The sequence below is a fragment of the Vombatus ursinus genome, unplaced genomic scaffold (genome assembly GCF_900497805.2).
Source record: "Vombatus ursinus unplaced genomic scaffold, bare-nosed wombat genome assembly UNPS02000580.1, whole genome shotgun sequence".
Lineage (NCBI taxonomy): Eukaryota > Metazoa > Chordata > Mammalia > Diprotodontia > Vombatidae > Vombatus > Vombatus ursinus.
The window spans coordinates 12,737,944-12,751,874 of record NW_020940358.1 but is presented as its reverse complement, the minus strand read 5'-3'; the positions used below and the strand labels follow the sequence as shown (position 1 = coordinate 12,751,874).

At 42.3% G+C, this 13,931-nt stretch overlaps 1 protein-coding gene across 2 annotated transcripts in view; it reads left to right on the top strand.

Annotated features, from left to right (window-relative positions):
- The first annotated feature begins 5,015 nt into the window (after positions 1-5,015).
- The window catches only part of EDN3 (endothelin 3), a 39,233-nt gene continuing 30,317 nt past the window's right edge, over positions 5,016-13,931 (top strand). For both annotated transcript variants that reach the window (XM_027850018.1, XM_027850009.1), the window contains exons 1-2: positions 5,016-5,336; positions 6,232-6,544. In XM_027850018.1, the coding sequence (XP_027705819.1) occupies positions 5,285-5,336; positions 6,232-6,544 (365 nt within the window). In that variant the 5' untranslated portion in view covers positions 5,016-5,284. The remainder of the gene's footprint in view (positions 5,337-6,231; positions 6,545-13,931) is intronic.

Sequence of the window (13,931 nt, the reverse complement as noted above, 5' to 3'; positions counted from 1 at the left end):
TACTTTTCAAGGTATTTGAAAAAAACATTATCTTACTTAGTTCTTATAATGATACTTCATGGTAGGTAGACAGGTATAGCAAGATAAAGCAACTTGCCTGAAATCGTATTGTTTTGGGGGAATAGGGCTTTGATCTCTTAATTCTGAATGTCATGTTTTTTCCCCCGAAAACTATGCTGTCTTCCTTAAATGCAAACACATAATGATGTTGAAATAGAATTGAATGTTATTTTGCCTCCCGTGGCTAAAATCATCTAGATAATTTAGGTTTAAAATGATAATAGTGAAAGTGATTTAGTTTGATCTGTACATGGAGAGCTCCAATTTGATTTTGTCTTAAAATTTAGAGTTCAGCACCTTCATTTTAAAATTGAAGAAACAGACCAAGAAAGGTGCAGTGACAGAACTGGAAGCTTCATACTGGGGCTGGGAGTGGGGAGGCTATAGGAGAATTGAGGAAGGCTAATTGCTTAAAGGCAAACCAGGTCTGATTCTGAATGAGATCCATTTTTTTGGAAAGGTCCCCTTCCAGTGACTAATGTGAAGGAATAACTTTGGGTTGCAGGAATTGAAGAGGAGATGGAAGAAAAAAAAAGAGGAAGGAAGAGACAGAGAAAGTGACAGTGGTTGATAATCAAATAATCAACTTGGCTTTCGTACAGCTTTTAAGAGTTTGCAAATCAAATCGCTTCACATGCACTATCTCATCTGCTGTTCTTAACAATTCCATGATGTGGAAATTGAAGGTATTATCATGTCCATTTTATAGATGAAACTAAGGTGTAGAGATCAAATGTTCTTCCCAGAGGCATAATGAATGAAAAGAGAGCTAACTGCAGAAGTTATGAGGGATGTGGCCAATTTTTTCATGTGTTTCAATTGCCAAATGAGTGATATGGCCAATAAAGGAAACACCATTTTCCTCAGCACCTTCTCTTTTCCTCCCCTCCTCCCGTTTTCAAGCTCTGGGGCAAAGCCCCGATTCATTCCCTACTGATAAACTTCTGCCTGTTACCTAATGGGAATATTACTAGAGTCAATAAAATTATAAAAATTGAATTCTAGACACATCAGGGATGAAGAGGTAGCCTAGTTCTTGGTCCTACAATGTCACAGACCCACTGAAAAGACTGTCAAGATGAATTGTTTTGTGTATATATTCCTTATATGAGCAAGTGTTTTCTGGACACGCGGTTCTTCAGTCTATTTGGATTCCAGCTTCTCTTCCTCCTCCTCCTCCTTCTAGAAAAGGTTGGGAGATAGGAGACTAGGAGGAGTGATAGAGTGAGTCATAGAGTTAGAAGAGACCTTAGACTTCATTTAGTACAACCTCCCCTCCCCCCATTTTACAGCTGAAGACAGGCCCAGAGAGGTTAAACAACTTGTTCCAGGTCCTATTAGTATTGACAGAGATTATATGAGATGAGATTAGATTATGCCTATTAGATTAGAGATTATATCTATAGGTAGCCAAGCAAGCAGTCCAAGTAGGCAGGGCCATGGGGAAATACCACTTAAAACTTTCAATATTTCTGAATGAATTTCTCAAAGAAATGTTTCTCAGAGTATATTTTCCTCCTTTAGGGACTCACAGCAGAAAGAGCACTAGACTTGGTACTAAATATAGGCCCAAATCCTAGCCCTGCCACTAACTGGTTATATGGCCAGTAAGATATTTAATTTGGGCCTCAGTTTCCTTAACTGTCTAAATTACAAATAATAGCATTATTTCTTATTTCAAAGTAGTATCTACTTTCAAAGTACTTCAAAGAGTAGTTGTGACGATCAATAAAATAATGTTTGTAAAACTTCGCAAATTGTAAATTATTCCATATAACAATTGTCATGTGCCCCCTAGGTGGCACAATAGAGTACTCAATTTGAAGTCAGAAAGACTTGAATTCAAATCCAGCTGTAGATACTAACTGTGTAACCTGGCCAAGTCACTTAACTTCTCTCTGCCTCAGTTTCCTTAACTGTAAAATGGGGGTAATAATATAGCACCTACCTCAGAGGGTTGTTATGAGAATCAAATGAGAAAATATTTGTAAAGCACTTAATGAATGCTTGTTCACTTCCCTCACTCATTTATTATTAGTGATTCTCTTAAAGGATAGATCTGACCATGTCACCCTCCCCATTAAAAAAACTTCAGTTGCTACCCATCACCCCTAGGTTCAAATATAAAATCATCTGTTTGGCATTCAAAACCCTTCATAACCTGGCCACCCCCACCTTTCCAGTCTTCTTACATCTTAGCCCTATCTCCCCTCACCTCCAATGTACTTTTCAGTCCAATGACACTGGTCCCTTTGCTGTTTCTCAAACAAGAAACTCCATTTCCCAACTGGATATGTTTTCACTGGCTGTCCCCCATGCCTGTAATGCTCTCCCTCCTCATCCCTGCCTCTTGGCTTCTCTAGATTCCTTCAAGTCCCAGCTAAAATCCCACCTTCTCCAGGAAGCCTTTTTTAATTCCCTGTAATTCTAGTGCCTCTCTTCGGTTGAATATTTGCAATTTATCATATATATATACATACATATATATGTTTATATATAATATATATATGTCTTGTTTGTACATAGTTGTTTGCATGTTGTCTCCACTATTAGACTGTTAACTCCTTAAGAACATGGACTGTCTTTTGCCTTTCTTTATATCCCTAAAACTTAGCATAGTTCCTGGAAAATAGTAGATACTTAATAAAAGTTTATTGACTGGATGACTATTATTATATAAATTCCATTTTATCACATACTTGTCTATAACCAGATAAATGCATTTCTTGGAACTACTTTTTGGGGGGGCGGGGCTTAACTTGAAGAATGCTAGTAAATGTAAGAGACGGAGTTTAAATACCTCTACTCTTTGACACTAAATCCAGTATCCTTACCCCACTATACCAGGTTAAAAAGAAAAAATGGAAGTCCCTTTTCCTATTAGCACATATATTTAGAAGTGATCAGGAAAAAAAAACAACTTTCATTCCTTTACACTTTCCAACTTTTTAAAAAATTGCAAAAAAGCCAGTGGAATTTAATGACTGCATGTTTATGACTTAATTGCTTATTGCTTATTGTGACTTAAGAATCAACAGACAGAGCAGTTGTTTCAGTTCTGTTGTCTTCAGCTTCAACTGGTCTTCTCAGTCATCAGAGGCATGCTTTGTTCTTGCCATGTGTGAAAACGTTGATTCACAGCAGGGCTTACACTGCACGAGACCCATCTGAAACAGACAGAGGTGCAGTTCTTCTGAGTTTTGTATAACAGCTGCCACTACTGTGGTGAGAATGAAAAAAAAATTACGTAAAATCCCAGAAAAATCAGAACCATTTACCTGATTAGCGCAGTGAGTGGTACATAATAAGTACTTAATAAATGCTTCTTGCCTTACCTTGATTATAAGCATATTATGATATATAATTCTTGAACTACTTCTGAGAATTTGGAAGAAAGTGTTTTGTAAACCTTCAAATATTATCAAAATGGAGATTACTATGTTGTCATTATTTTGTTCACATGTTGTTAAAATGGAAAACTAGTTTTGTGCTTGTTTGGATAAGTGTGGGAAAAGGCCTAGCATAGTGTTTCTCATATATTATGCTCTTAATAAATGATTGTTGAATAAACTGAAGAGAGGGTACAGGCACAGGGCAGAGCACCAAAAGCTGGGCATATTTCACTCTTGCATTTTGGATTAACTCAATAATCATCTGGACAGAATCTATAACTTCCTTAGAAATATAGAGAACCCTTAACACAGAGATTCTTTTTTTCAATTTTTTATTTTTAGGCAATTGGGGTTAAATTACTTGCTCAGGGTCACACAGCTAGTAAGTGTCAAGTGTTTGGTCTGACAGTGGATTTGAACTCAGGTCCTCCTGACTTCAAGGCAGGTGCTGTACCCACTGTGCCACCTCGCGCCCTCTAACACAGAGGTTCTTAACCTGGGTTCAGAGACTCCTAAGGAGCCAGTGGAAACATTTCTGATTGAACTATGACCTTTTAATATCTTGATAATTTTATTTCCACTGGTTTTCTTTGTGATCCTATGTACTTTATCTTATGCATTTAAAAACATTATCTGGAGGAGTCTATAGGCTTCCCTAGACTGCCAGAGGAGTTCATGACACGAGGATGATTAAGAACTCCTGCACTAACCATAGTCTGTGCCTCTGCTTTATCCCTAGCTGAACCTGTTACCTGTTACCTGCTTTATCCCTAGCTGAACCTGTTAGATGACTAACCTTAAAGGTTTCAAGAGCCTTTTGAAATTGTCAGTGCCTTATGGAAGCACAAGGTATGTCCTGGGAGAAATAGGTGAACAAAGAAATCTGCTTTTCTTAGCTCTGGAATTCTATCTATGACACTATGCTCCAAAATTTCAAACAAAAGAGGCTTTACCTTAGGTTAAATACCAGAGCATCATGTTAGCAAGGAAGAGTGCAGGTTCAATGACTGAATTCTCTAAACTTGGGGATCAGCATGGCGTGGAGGACAGAGTATTGGACCTGGATCCAGAAGACCTGGATCTGAATCTCATCACGTCAACTATCTGGGCCTCAGTTTCCTTACCTTTAAAGAGAGGTTGGATTAAATGATAGCAAAAGTTGCTATGAACAGTGTAACCAGCTGACTCTCGGGGTGTGTGTGTGTGTGTGTGTGTGTGTGTGTGTGTGTGCTTCCGGCAGCTGTCTTTGCTCAGACCCCCCGGAGCCCCCGCCCCCTTTCCCAGGCTCACTGTGCAGGAGAAGCACCGGGCCTCCAGTTACCAGTGTTCGCCCTCCCACTCTCCCAACTCTGTTGCCCTAGTCCGTGCAAGCCCGCCTAGTCCCGGAGGCAGCTGTCCTGGCAAGCTGGGAGGCGGCCGCGGGTGCCCCTGACTTTAAGACTGGCTGAGGCTTCAACCCATCTTTTCGGGAGGGGGAGGTGAGGGTGGAAAGGGTGTGTGTTTGTGGTGGGGTTGGGTAGGGAGGGACAGAGAGAGGGGGGTGGGGAGAGAGGGAAGAAAAGGAATATTTGCAGAGCGGCGAAGAAATGAACAACTTCTTCTGAAGATTTCATATGACGACTTCAGCGCCCTCCTGGGTTGATTCTGGACTTAGAGAGTCGGCACATAGCCGTCTTCTCTGGACTGGCTCTAATCACATCTGGATCCCAAGGGCATTGGTGCACAGCGGAGCCCCCTGGAGCTCCGCAGCCTCCTGCGAGGGGCAAATTCTTGCAGTCCGGGGCACTTTCCCCGCTTCCTCTGACTTTGTGCCCATCGGCTGATTTGGGTTCATGGAGCTCGGGTTGTGGTTCCTTTTTGGACTTACAGTGACCTCCACCGCAGGTAACTGGACTTAGGGCAGCTTACTCTCCTTTCCTCCTTCCCTCCCTCCCTCCCTCCAGTGCATATGCAGGGCCAGCAACCCCCAACTCCCCAATCACCTCGGGTAGCCCGGGTTCATTGCTGGGAATGGAACCTGGCTGCAGGGAGGCTGGGAGAGCGGACCCCGTGTAGAGAAGGATTCTTTTCGGTTCCCCGAGTGGCGCCGAAAACGATTTTGTTCGGTTTCAGTCTATTAGGCTAGTGCAACCCTACAGAAACTTTTCTTTGGGTGGGAGCGGAAGATCGAAAGGGAAGGGGATACATGCACAACTGCTTTCCCACCTACTCTGCAGCGGGACTCCCTGAGATCTCCTGGAGAGAACCCCTCCCCCGTGCGGCCAAACATGGGAAACTTGTCAAAAAGTCTGAGGCCCAGCGGGCAAATTGGCCAGGTTCTGGGAGCTGTCCCCACTCTGGGTCGGGGTACTTGAGGACTGGGGTGGGCTTGTTCCCTGCCAGGCAGGTGGGGGCAGAGCACTTCCTGGAGCAGGGGGTGAGGTGAGACCCCTAGGAGGGGGAGAGGCTGCTGGGAGAAAGAGGAGGTCATAGGGTAGGAACCCCTAGGGGGATAAGGTGAGGGGAGAGAGAGAAGGTAGTAGTCTGGGATGGGTTTTGGGGAGAAGGAACAGGGGGGGAGAGAGAGGGAGAGAGACAGAGACAGAGACAGAGACAGAGAGAGAGGGAGGATCCTCAGGGGATGAGAGATAGAAGAGAGTGTAGAACATAGGGTGGAATCCCCGGTCGAGGACGAAGATGTTTCTGGGAGAGAGCAGGTCGTAGTAGAGTGGCATTCTCCTCGGTGGTAGTAAAAGGTTCATTCTGAGAGCGGCTCTGAAGCTTTCTTTCTGTCCTGCAGGGTTCTTGCCTCCGACAGTGTCTCGCCTGGAGCCAGAGGCAGCTGGAGGGGGCGGGGGCCCTAGCGTTCCCGCAGCCCAGGAAAGCGATGGAGAAGAGAATGAAGCAGTGGCCGTGGTGGTCACGGAGCTGAGCCCGACTGGGGCCGGGCAGGACAAGGGCTCGCACCGGCCCAGGGAGCCCAGGAAGGCATCAGTTGGAGCAGGAGAAAGCGCTGCACGCAAGAGAGAAAAGCGCTGCACTTGCTACACTTACAAGGACAAAGAGTGCGTGTACTATTGTCACCTGGACATCATCTGGATCAATACACCCGAGTAAGCAAGTTGCCCCAGGTGGGGCTGGAGGGGAGGCAGGGACGGGGGACCGGGTTTGGAGGACGAAGTGGGCAACTTTTGAAGGTTTGGGGGCATAGACTGAGGGCCTATACTTCAAGTTCCGATATTCATGTCCCTGTGCACGCCTCTCCCAAAACCCTACCAAAAATAGTTTGAAACACAGAAACAAACAACTGCTTGCATCTTTCCCCTTGCCTAGATCTCACCAGAAGCCCTTCACTCTCTTCTATATGGGATCTCTTTCCAGGACCTGAAACACCTACCCTGAAGTCTGTCTCACCTCAGGTCCCACGTGTTGTGCCCTCCCAATAGTCCTTAGCTGTCTGGCAGGCTCACTGGGGGCCCAGAAAATACCTCCTTGCTATAGTTTGAAGCTTAGTCCCTTCCCTTATTCATTTGGGAGGCCCGGGGTAGTGGAAGAGAAATTCAATCTCCAAGTTTCTGGTCCAGTGGAAGGGTGAGACCTGCCTTCAAGTGAAATGAGACTGAGCAGGAGGGGGTTAGATACCTGATAAGTCCATCTAAGCCTCTTTTCTGAGAAAGAGGAAGTCCTGAAAGCTATCTCCTGTCCCAGAGGGCAAGTGGTGCCTTCACCACTCTTGACCCTGGGGAAGCTCAAATGGTTTTTGAATTCTTTGAAAGGCAGCCTGCCATCCAGTGCATGGAGCACAATCAGGGCTGGTGGCCTGAAAGCCAGGGAATGAATCTGAGTTAGCCAGCAAGCATTCTGGATCTCTAAGTGTGTGTTACACAATCCAAATATAATTCCATTAGAGCATCTGGACTGCCTGATATCCAGGCTAGCCACCTTTCTTCAAGAATGCTTTTGCTTATATATAATAAGATAATTGATTTAGAGTTTAGAGACTTTAGAAGTCATCTACTTCAACTTAATTTTATAGATAAAAGAAATTGAGGCCCAGAGAGGTTAATTGACTTGTCCCAGGTCACACAAATAGTAAGTAGCAGAGTCTGGATTCAAAACCATGTCCTATGAATGCATATAGTCCTTCCCCATTCTATCTTTCAGTCCCAAATAAGTCACCAAACAAGGCAGTTCCCATATGGTTCATTCATTCAACAATCATCTATTAAGTGCCTATGTGCCAGGTACTGCAGATACAAAGACAAAGGTGAAAAAAATATTTTGTTTTTAAGGAGCTTATACGCTATTGGGGAGAAACACCATATACTTAGAAAATTAAATGCAAAATAGATATAATGTAATTTCCAGGAGAAAGCCACTAGGGCCTGGGGAGAGGCATACTATGACTAATATACAGAAGTTGGAAGTTGCCAATGGTGGAATCTAAGGGTTTGTCTCAGTCTTTCTTTTCTTGGTGTTGTAGTTGAAGAAAACTGTTTTTAGAATCAGAAGTCTTGGCTTTAAGCCCCAGCTCTGTGTGATTGGTAAATCTTTTGACTTCTCTGGGTTTTAGAGTCCTCTTCTGTAAAATGAGGAGGTTAGAACTGATTAACTCCGAGATTTTGCCAAGCACTAACATTTTATGATTCTGTTTTTCTCTTCAACATTCATTGCGTTTTCTTAGAGTCCCTGGCTATTGAAGAGCTAGCTGGATTGCCTCCTATATGTCTTTCATGTTTAGCATGGGGAGATTTTATGTCTGGGAAACCCTGTTTATTGTTCTACAATTCATATTTGCTTATTGTTCATAATATAATATACCAGGCCACAAGCATTATTAATCAGCTCATTTTGTAGATAAGAAAACTAAGGCATGAAGATTCGCAGGTGGCCTAGTCTTCCTGTTCGTTCTCTAGCTTTGAGAGTAACTACTATGCTACACTATCTTCTCTATGTAAAAGCTATGGGAAAAGGGGCAGTCGTGAGTCTAATGCCTTCACCTCACTGGCTCTCCTCTTAATGTGTGTGTTTGTGTGTGTGTGTGTGTGTGTGTGTGTGTATTGGTGGGGATGGAAGTACCTAGCATTCAAGTTCAGTTTTGCAAAATATGCTTGCCTGAATACAAGAGGGTTTACCTGAGTCTCCTTGGGACTTTTTTTTTTCCCTCTGTACAGCTAATTATCTTTGGAATCCCACCTTCTGCAAGAAACCATTCCTGTTCCCTCTTAATTCCAGTGCCTTCCCTCTAAGATTATCTCCAATTCATGCTGTATCTATCTGATTCGAACATAGTTATTTGCACATCATCCATATATATTTGTTTGCAATCATCTCCCTCGTTAGATTATAAGCTCCTTGAAGGCAATCAGGGATTGTTTTTATGTTTCTTTGTAGGCCAATATATAGCACAGTACCTGGTACATAATAGAAACTTAATAAATGTTTGCTATGGACTTGACTTAATGATACTCCTACTCCTACTCCTATGGCAGAATGGCATAATGCATAGAAGACAGGATTGTGAGTCAAAAGGACCTGGGATTCAAGTCCTGCCTATTATAACTTTAAGCTGTATGATCATGGGCAAATGCCTCATGCAACTCTCAGATACTGTAAGTGATAGCTAAGTTGTTGATCCCTAACAGTGGAACTCTTTACCTGTAATTAGAGATTGTTTTTACCTTTTTTTTGTATTCCCAGTGCTTAGCACAGTGACTGGCACATAGGAGGAACTTAATAAATGCTTATTATTAAAGACTTAATGATTATACTACTACTACTACTACTGGTACTACTACTACTACTACTACTACTACTACTACTACTACTACTACTACTACTATTACTACTACTATGAGGGCAAAATGGCAGAATGATTAAAGGGCTAGATTTGGAGTCAGAAAGACCTGAGTTCAAGTCTTGTATATGATACATTTGAGTTGTGTGACCATGGGCAAGTTATGTGACCAAGTGGTCCATGCAACTGAACTTATAGACAAGTTGCCAATTTATATCAGTATAATTCTATAGCTAGGATTCCCTACATGATGAAATCAAAGGTCTAGAACACCATCCCCACCAAACACTCCCAATATTCTCACTGTGGTGTGAAGGTGATTCTCTTTTTTTTTTTTCTTTTTTTTTGCTAGGCAATGGGGTTAAGTGACTTGCTCAGGGTCACACAGCTAGTGCGTGTTATGTGTCTGAGGCTGGATTTGAACTCAGGTTCTCCTGACTTCAGGGCTGGCGCTCTATCCACTGCGCCACCTAGCTGCCCCCGTGAAGGTGATTCTCTTGAGTCTATGTTAGTGGAGCATAAGTTCTTACAAGTTCTACCAAGCTGAAGTATGGGCCTAATAATGGACTTTGTATCTTTTGTCCAAAAAGTGACAAGAGGCTCATTACCAGGAGGCTGGACATTAGGGAGATTTTTTTTTCTTCTGTCGTAGACTCATTAAGACCTTATAAAGAGGGAGAGAGAGAGTTCCATCCAATTTAGTAGAGGGAGGACCCAGAGTTGATACAAATCAGAGATCCTTAAAGCTCACATTTGTATGTTTTTTTTTTTTGTTCAGTCATTTCAGTTATATATGACTTTGTGACCCCATTTGGGGTTTTCTTGGCAAAGATATTGGAGTGGTTTGCCATTTTTTTTCCAACTCATTTTGCAGATGAAGGATTTCAAACTAGTTTGTGACTTGCCCAGGGTCACACAGCTAGTAAGTGTCTGAGACCAGATTTGAACTCAGGAAGATGAGTCAATCCAGCTGCCACATTTGTATAGTGCTTTACAATTTACAAAAGGCGATCTTTGTGAGGCAGAAAGTGCAATATTTTTATCCTAACCCTTTCTTCCTGGGCAATCTCTTCCCTTGGTTTCTGTGACACTACTTTCTCTTAGTTCTCCTCCTTTTTCTCAGCCTCCCTTGCTGAGTTTTCATTTAACCCCTGCCTTCTTAGCACAAGTGCTCCACAGGGCTCTGGCTTCCACTGTCTTCTCTTCCCTCTCTGTACATACAAACTCCCATGAGTTCAAGTATCATCTTTTTGCAGATGACTCCTAAATCTAATCTAGCCTGCAACTCTCTCTTGAACTCTAGTCATGCATCATAGAATACTTTCTCAGTATCTCTTCCTGGACATCCCAATAGCATCTTAGACTCAACTTATTTAAAATGGCACTATCTTTCCCTGCAAACCTATTCCTCTTTCATACTTCCCTATTTTGATTGAGGGAACCACCCAGTCACCCAGTTTAATGACCCTAGAAAATCTGTCTTCCTCATTACCCATATTCAATAAGTTGATAAGTCTGGTCAATTCTTTTTCCATTATATTTCTTGCATATATCCCTTTTTTTTTTCTCCAGTCGCATAACTACTACCCTAGTTCAGGCACCTATCACCTTTTGTTTATATGACTGAAGTAGCTTCCTAATTGATTTTCCTATTTTCAATCTCTTCTTTTCTAATCCATCCTCTACTTAATTGCCAAAATTATCTTTCTAGGCACAGATTTGATAACATCATTACCTTTACTCAAAAAGCCTCAGTAGCTTCCCATTTCCAATAGAATAAGATGCATTCTCCCAAGCATGATATCTAAAGGCCTCCAGAATTTGGCTTCCATTTCTCTTTGTAGCCATTTTTATATGTTTCCCTTTTGTGAATTCTACTTTCTAGCCAAATGCACCTAGAATACATCCTTCTCTTCTCTACCAGACTTACTAGGCAGGCCACCTTACTAGTCCAGAGACTTCTGAGAATTTTCCATTTGACTGTATGTACTCCAGACTTCTTCCACTATGCCCCAGAATCCTCTTTGTCCTGGAATCTCAGTCAGCACTGGAATTCACATGTTGGAGGTACCCTCTGGCTCTGTGGCCTCTCCTACTGATTGAATGACTCTTCCCAGAGCCCCTATTTAAGGAGGGCATCCAGGCAGGCCAGGTTTTGTTTCTCTCCAAGTACCTTCCAGACTTTTTTCTCCTCCAGCTTATCAGCTTCCTTTTATGTGTTGTCTTTCTCTGTTAGAACTTAAGCTCCTTGAGGGCAGGGACTGTCTTTCTACTTGTATTTTTATTCCCAGTACAGTGCCTAGCACATAGGTAAGAACTTAACAAATGCTTATTGATTGTTGATGAGTCTAAAGTCTCCTTTTTGTTCAAGGCTCAACTCAGGTGCCGCCTTCTTCATGAAGCCTTCCCTCATACCTCCAAATTGTGAGTGCTCTTTCCCAGTAGTATGGGGGTCAGTAAGCTGTATACACAGAACTCTGTGGGCTACAGATTGACTTGGAAAACCACATATTAACATCATCTATGTTTTATTATATTTTTATTCATTTTGTTAAATATTTCCCAATTACATTTTAATTTAGATCTGGCCTCAGAAATGTTGTGTTTGAACCTCTGCTCTTTCATGCTTCAATTTACCTTCATTTTACTTATGTGAGTACATATTTTATCCTCCTAGTTGAACATTAGCCCTTGAGGGTTGGGGTCTTGCCCTCAATGCCTTCCACAGTGCCTAACAGATAGCAGGTGATTCATTTGTGTTTGTTATATTGACCTAACTTGAATTCTCCTTTTCTAGATAAGGAAACTGAGTCTCAAATGAAATTACTTGCCCAGGGTCACACAGCTAGTGAAACAATGGTGCTTTGATCTCAAATCCAGTCCTTTGCCCACTATATCACCCTACCTTTCCAAGAGTCTCAACCGGGGCCTTCTCATTTAGCATGTCAATTTGAACTTTAGTAAGTAAGTATGAACTTGCATCCAATAGTATGAGAAATAATCTTAAATGGAGGGAAAGGTCTAGTGTTTCAATCCAACTTGAAACCCGCCGCCCCTTTTTTTTCTGAGTGAAGGAAGTCTCTTAAATATCACTATATCACCCAACTCATGTACATTATTTTGCTTCATCTGTGAAGCCTTCGCTGATGACCTCAGTAAACAGTGGTCCTGCCCTGCCTCCCCCTTCCACTCTCAAAGCCCTTTTGTCTACCTCTCCTCTGTGTTCACGCTCTGTTTTGTCTACCTCTCCTCTGTGTTCACACTCTATTTTGTCTACCTCTCCTCTGTGTTCACACTCTACATTGTATCATGTATTGTGAAAAAGGCATATAGACAGAAAAGCTCTAGGTTCTAGGTCTGGAAAGAGGAACTTATCTATTTTTTCAAGTACTGGGCAATAAAATCATTGGCAGTGATATCTGGTTTGATTTTCAGGAAATCATACATCTCCAGCCCCTCCTTGCACTGGTACAGTCTGTTACACCCACTGGGAATATTTCCATTGCCCTCTGGGTCACCTGAAATCCTGATTTCTAGGAACTCCTGATGTTGCAGTGTTTTGCATTGCTATAGCTTTACAGAGTGCAATAAAATATTCTTATAGACAAAATAGCTAAAAGGACTAATATTATATTTCAGTTCTGACAAACATTGATCACGTGCCTATTGCGTGCTGAGTGCTGTTAGAGATTGTTGTTGTTTGGTCTTGTCTGATTCTTTGTGATCCCATATCATGCCAATACTGTCCATGGTACTTTTTAGGAATGGTTTGCCATTTCCTTCTCCAGTGGATTAAGGAAAACAGAGGTTAAATGACTTGCCCAGGGTCACATAGCCAGTAATTGCCTCAGGATGGATTTGAACTCAGGTCTTCCTGACTCCAGGTCTAGCACTCTATCCACTGGGGCCACCTACTTACCTGCTGGGAAAAATACAAAATTTCAATACGACATAGTCCCTGCCTTAATGGGGCTTATGATCCAGGAGGGAAGTTGACATATACAAATAACTATAATACAAAATGACACAAGTTGAGGGGAAAGGTTGTTATTGACTTGGGCAGAGGCAGGCCCATGCATGGGTTAGGGAAGGCTTCCTCAATGAATTGGGATTTGAGCTGGGCCTTTAAGGTAGATACTCATTTGCATAATATGTGTATATGGTTGAATGTCTAGTGACATTCAAGGTTATAATGATTTGGGTGAACCTTATTACTTATCGCTTAGGGACCAAGAAAGGTCCTTGACCTACTGGAAGGGAGGGGAAGAGAACGAGTCTCTTTGGTACTCTCTCCCTACCTCCTAGCCCCTTAAAATGGCCCAAGTCTGCTATGCTTATAATTCTTCTTTCAAACACAGACTAAATTTTCCTCCTGGCTTCTTTTTCTCCTTAAAGGTTCCCTTTGATTTTCATTTTAACCTGATTTTACTGCATTTTCAAGGACTGATGATTTCATGTATGTGGGCAGTGGACAGAACACTGCTCCTGGAGTCAGGAAGACCTGAGCTCAAATATGGCCTTAGACACTTACTAGCTGTGTGACCCTGGGCAAGTCACTTAATCCTGTCTGCCTCAGTTTCTTCAACTGTAAAATGAGCCAGAGAAGGAAATGGCAAACCACTCTGGTATTTTTGCCAAGAAAACTCAAATAGGGTCATAAAGAGTTGGCAAAAGAACAACAACAAACGACAACAAATTTTCTC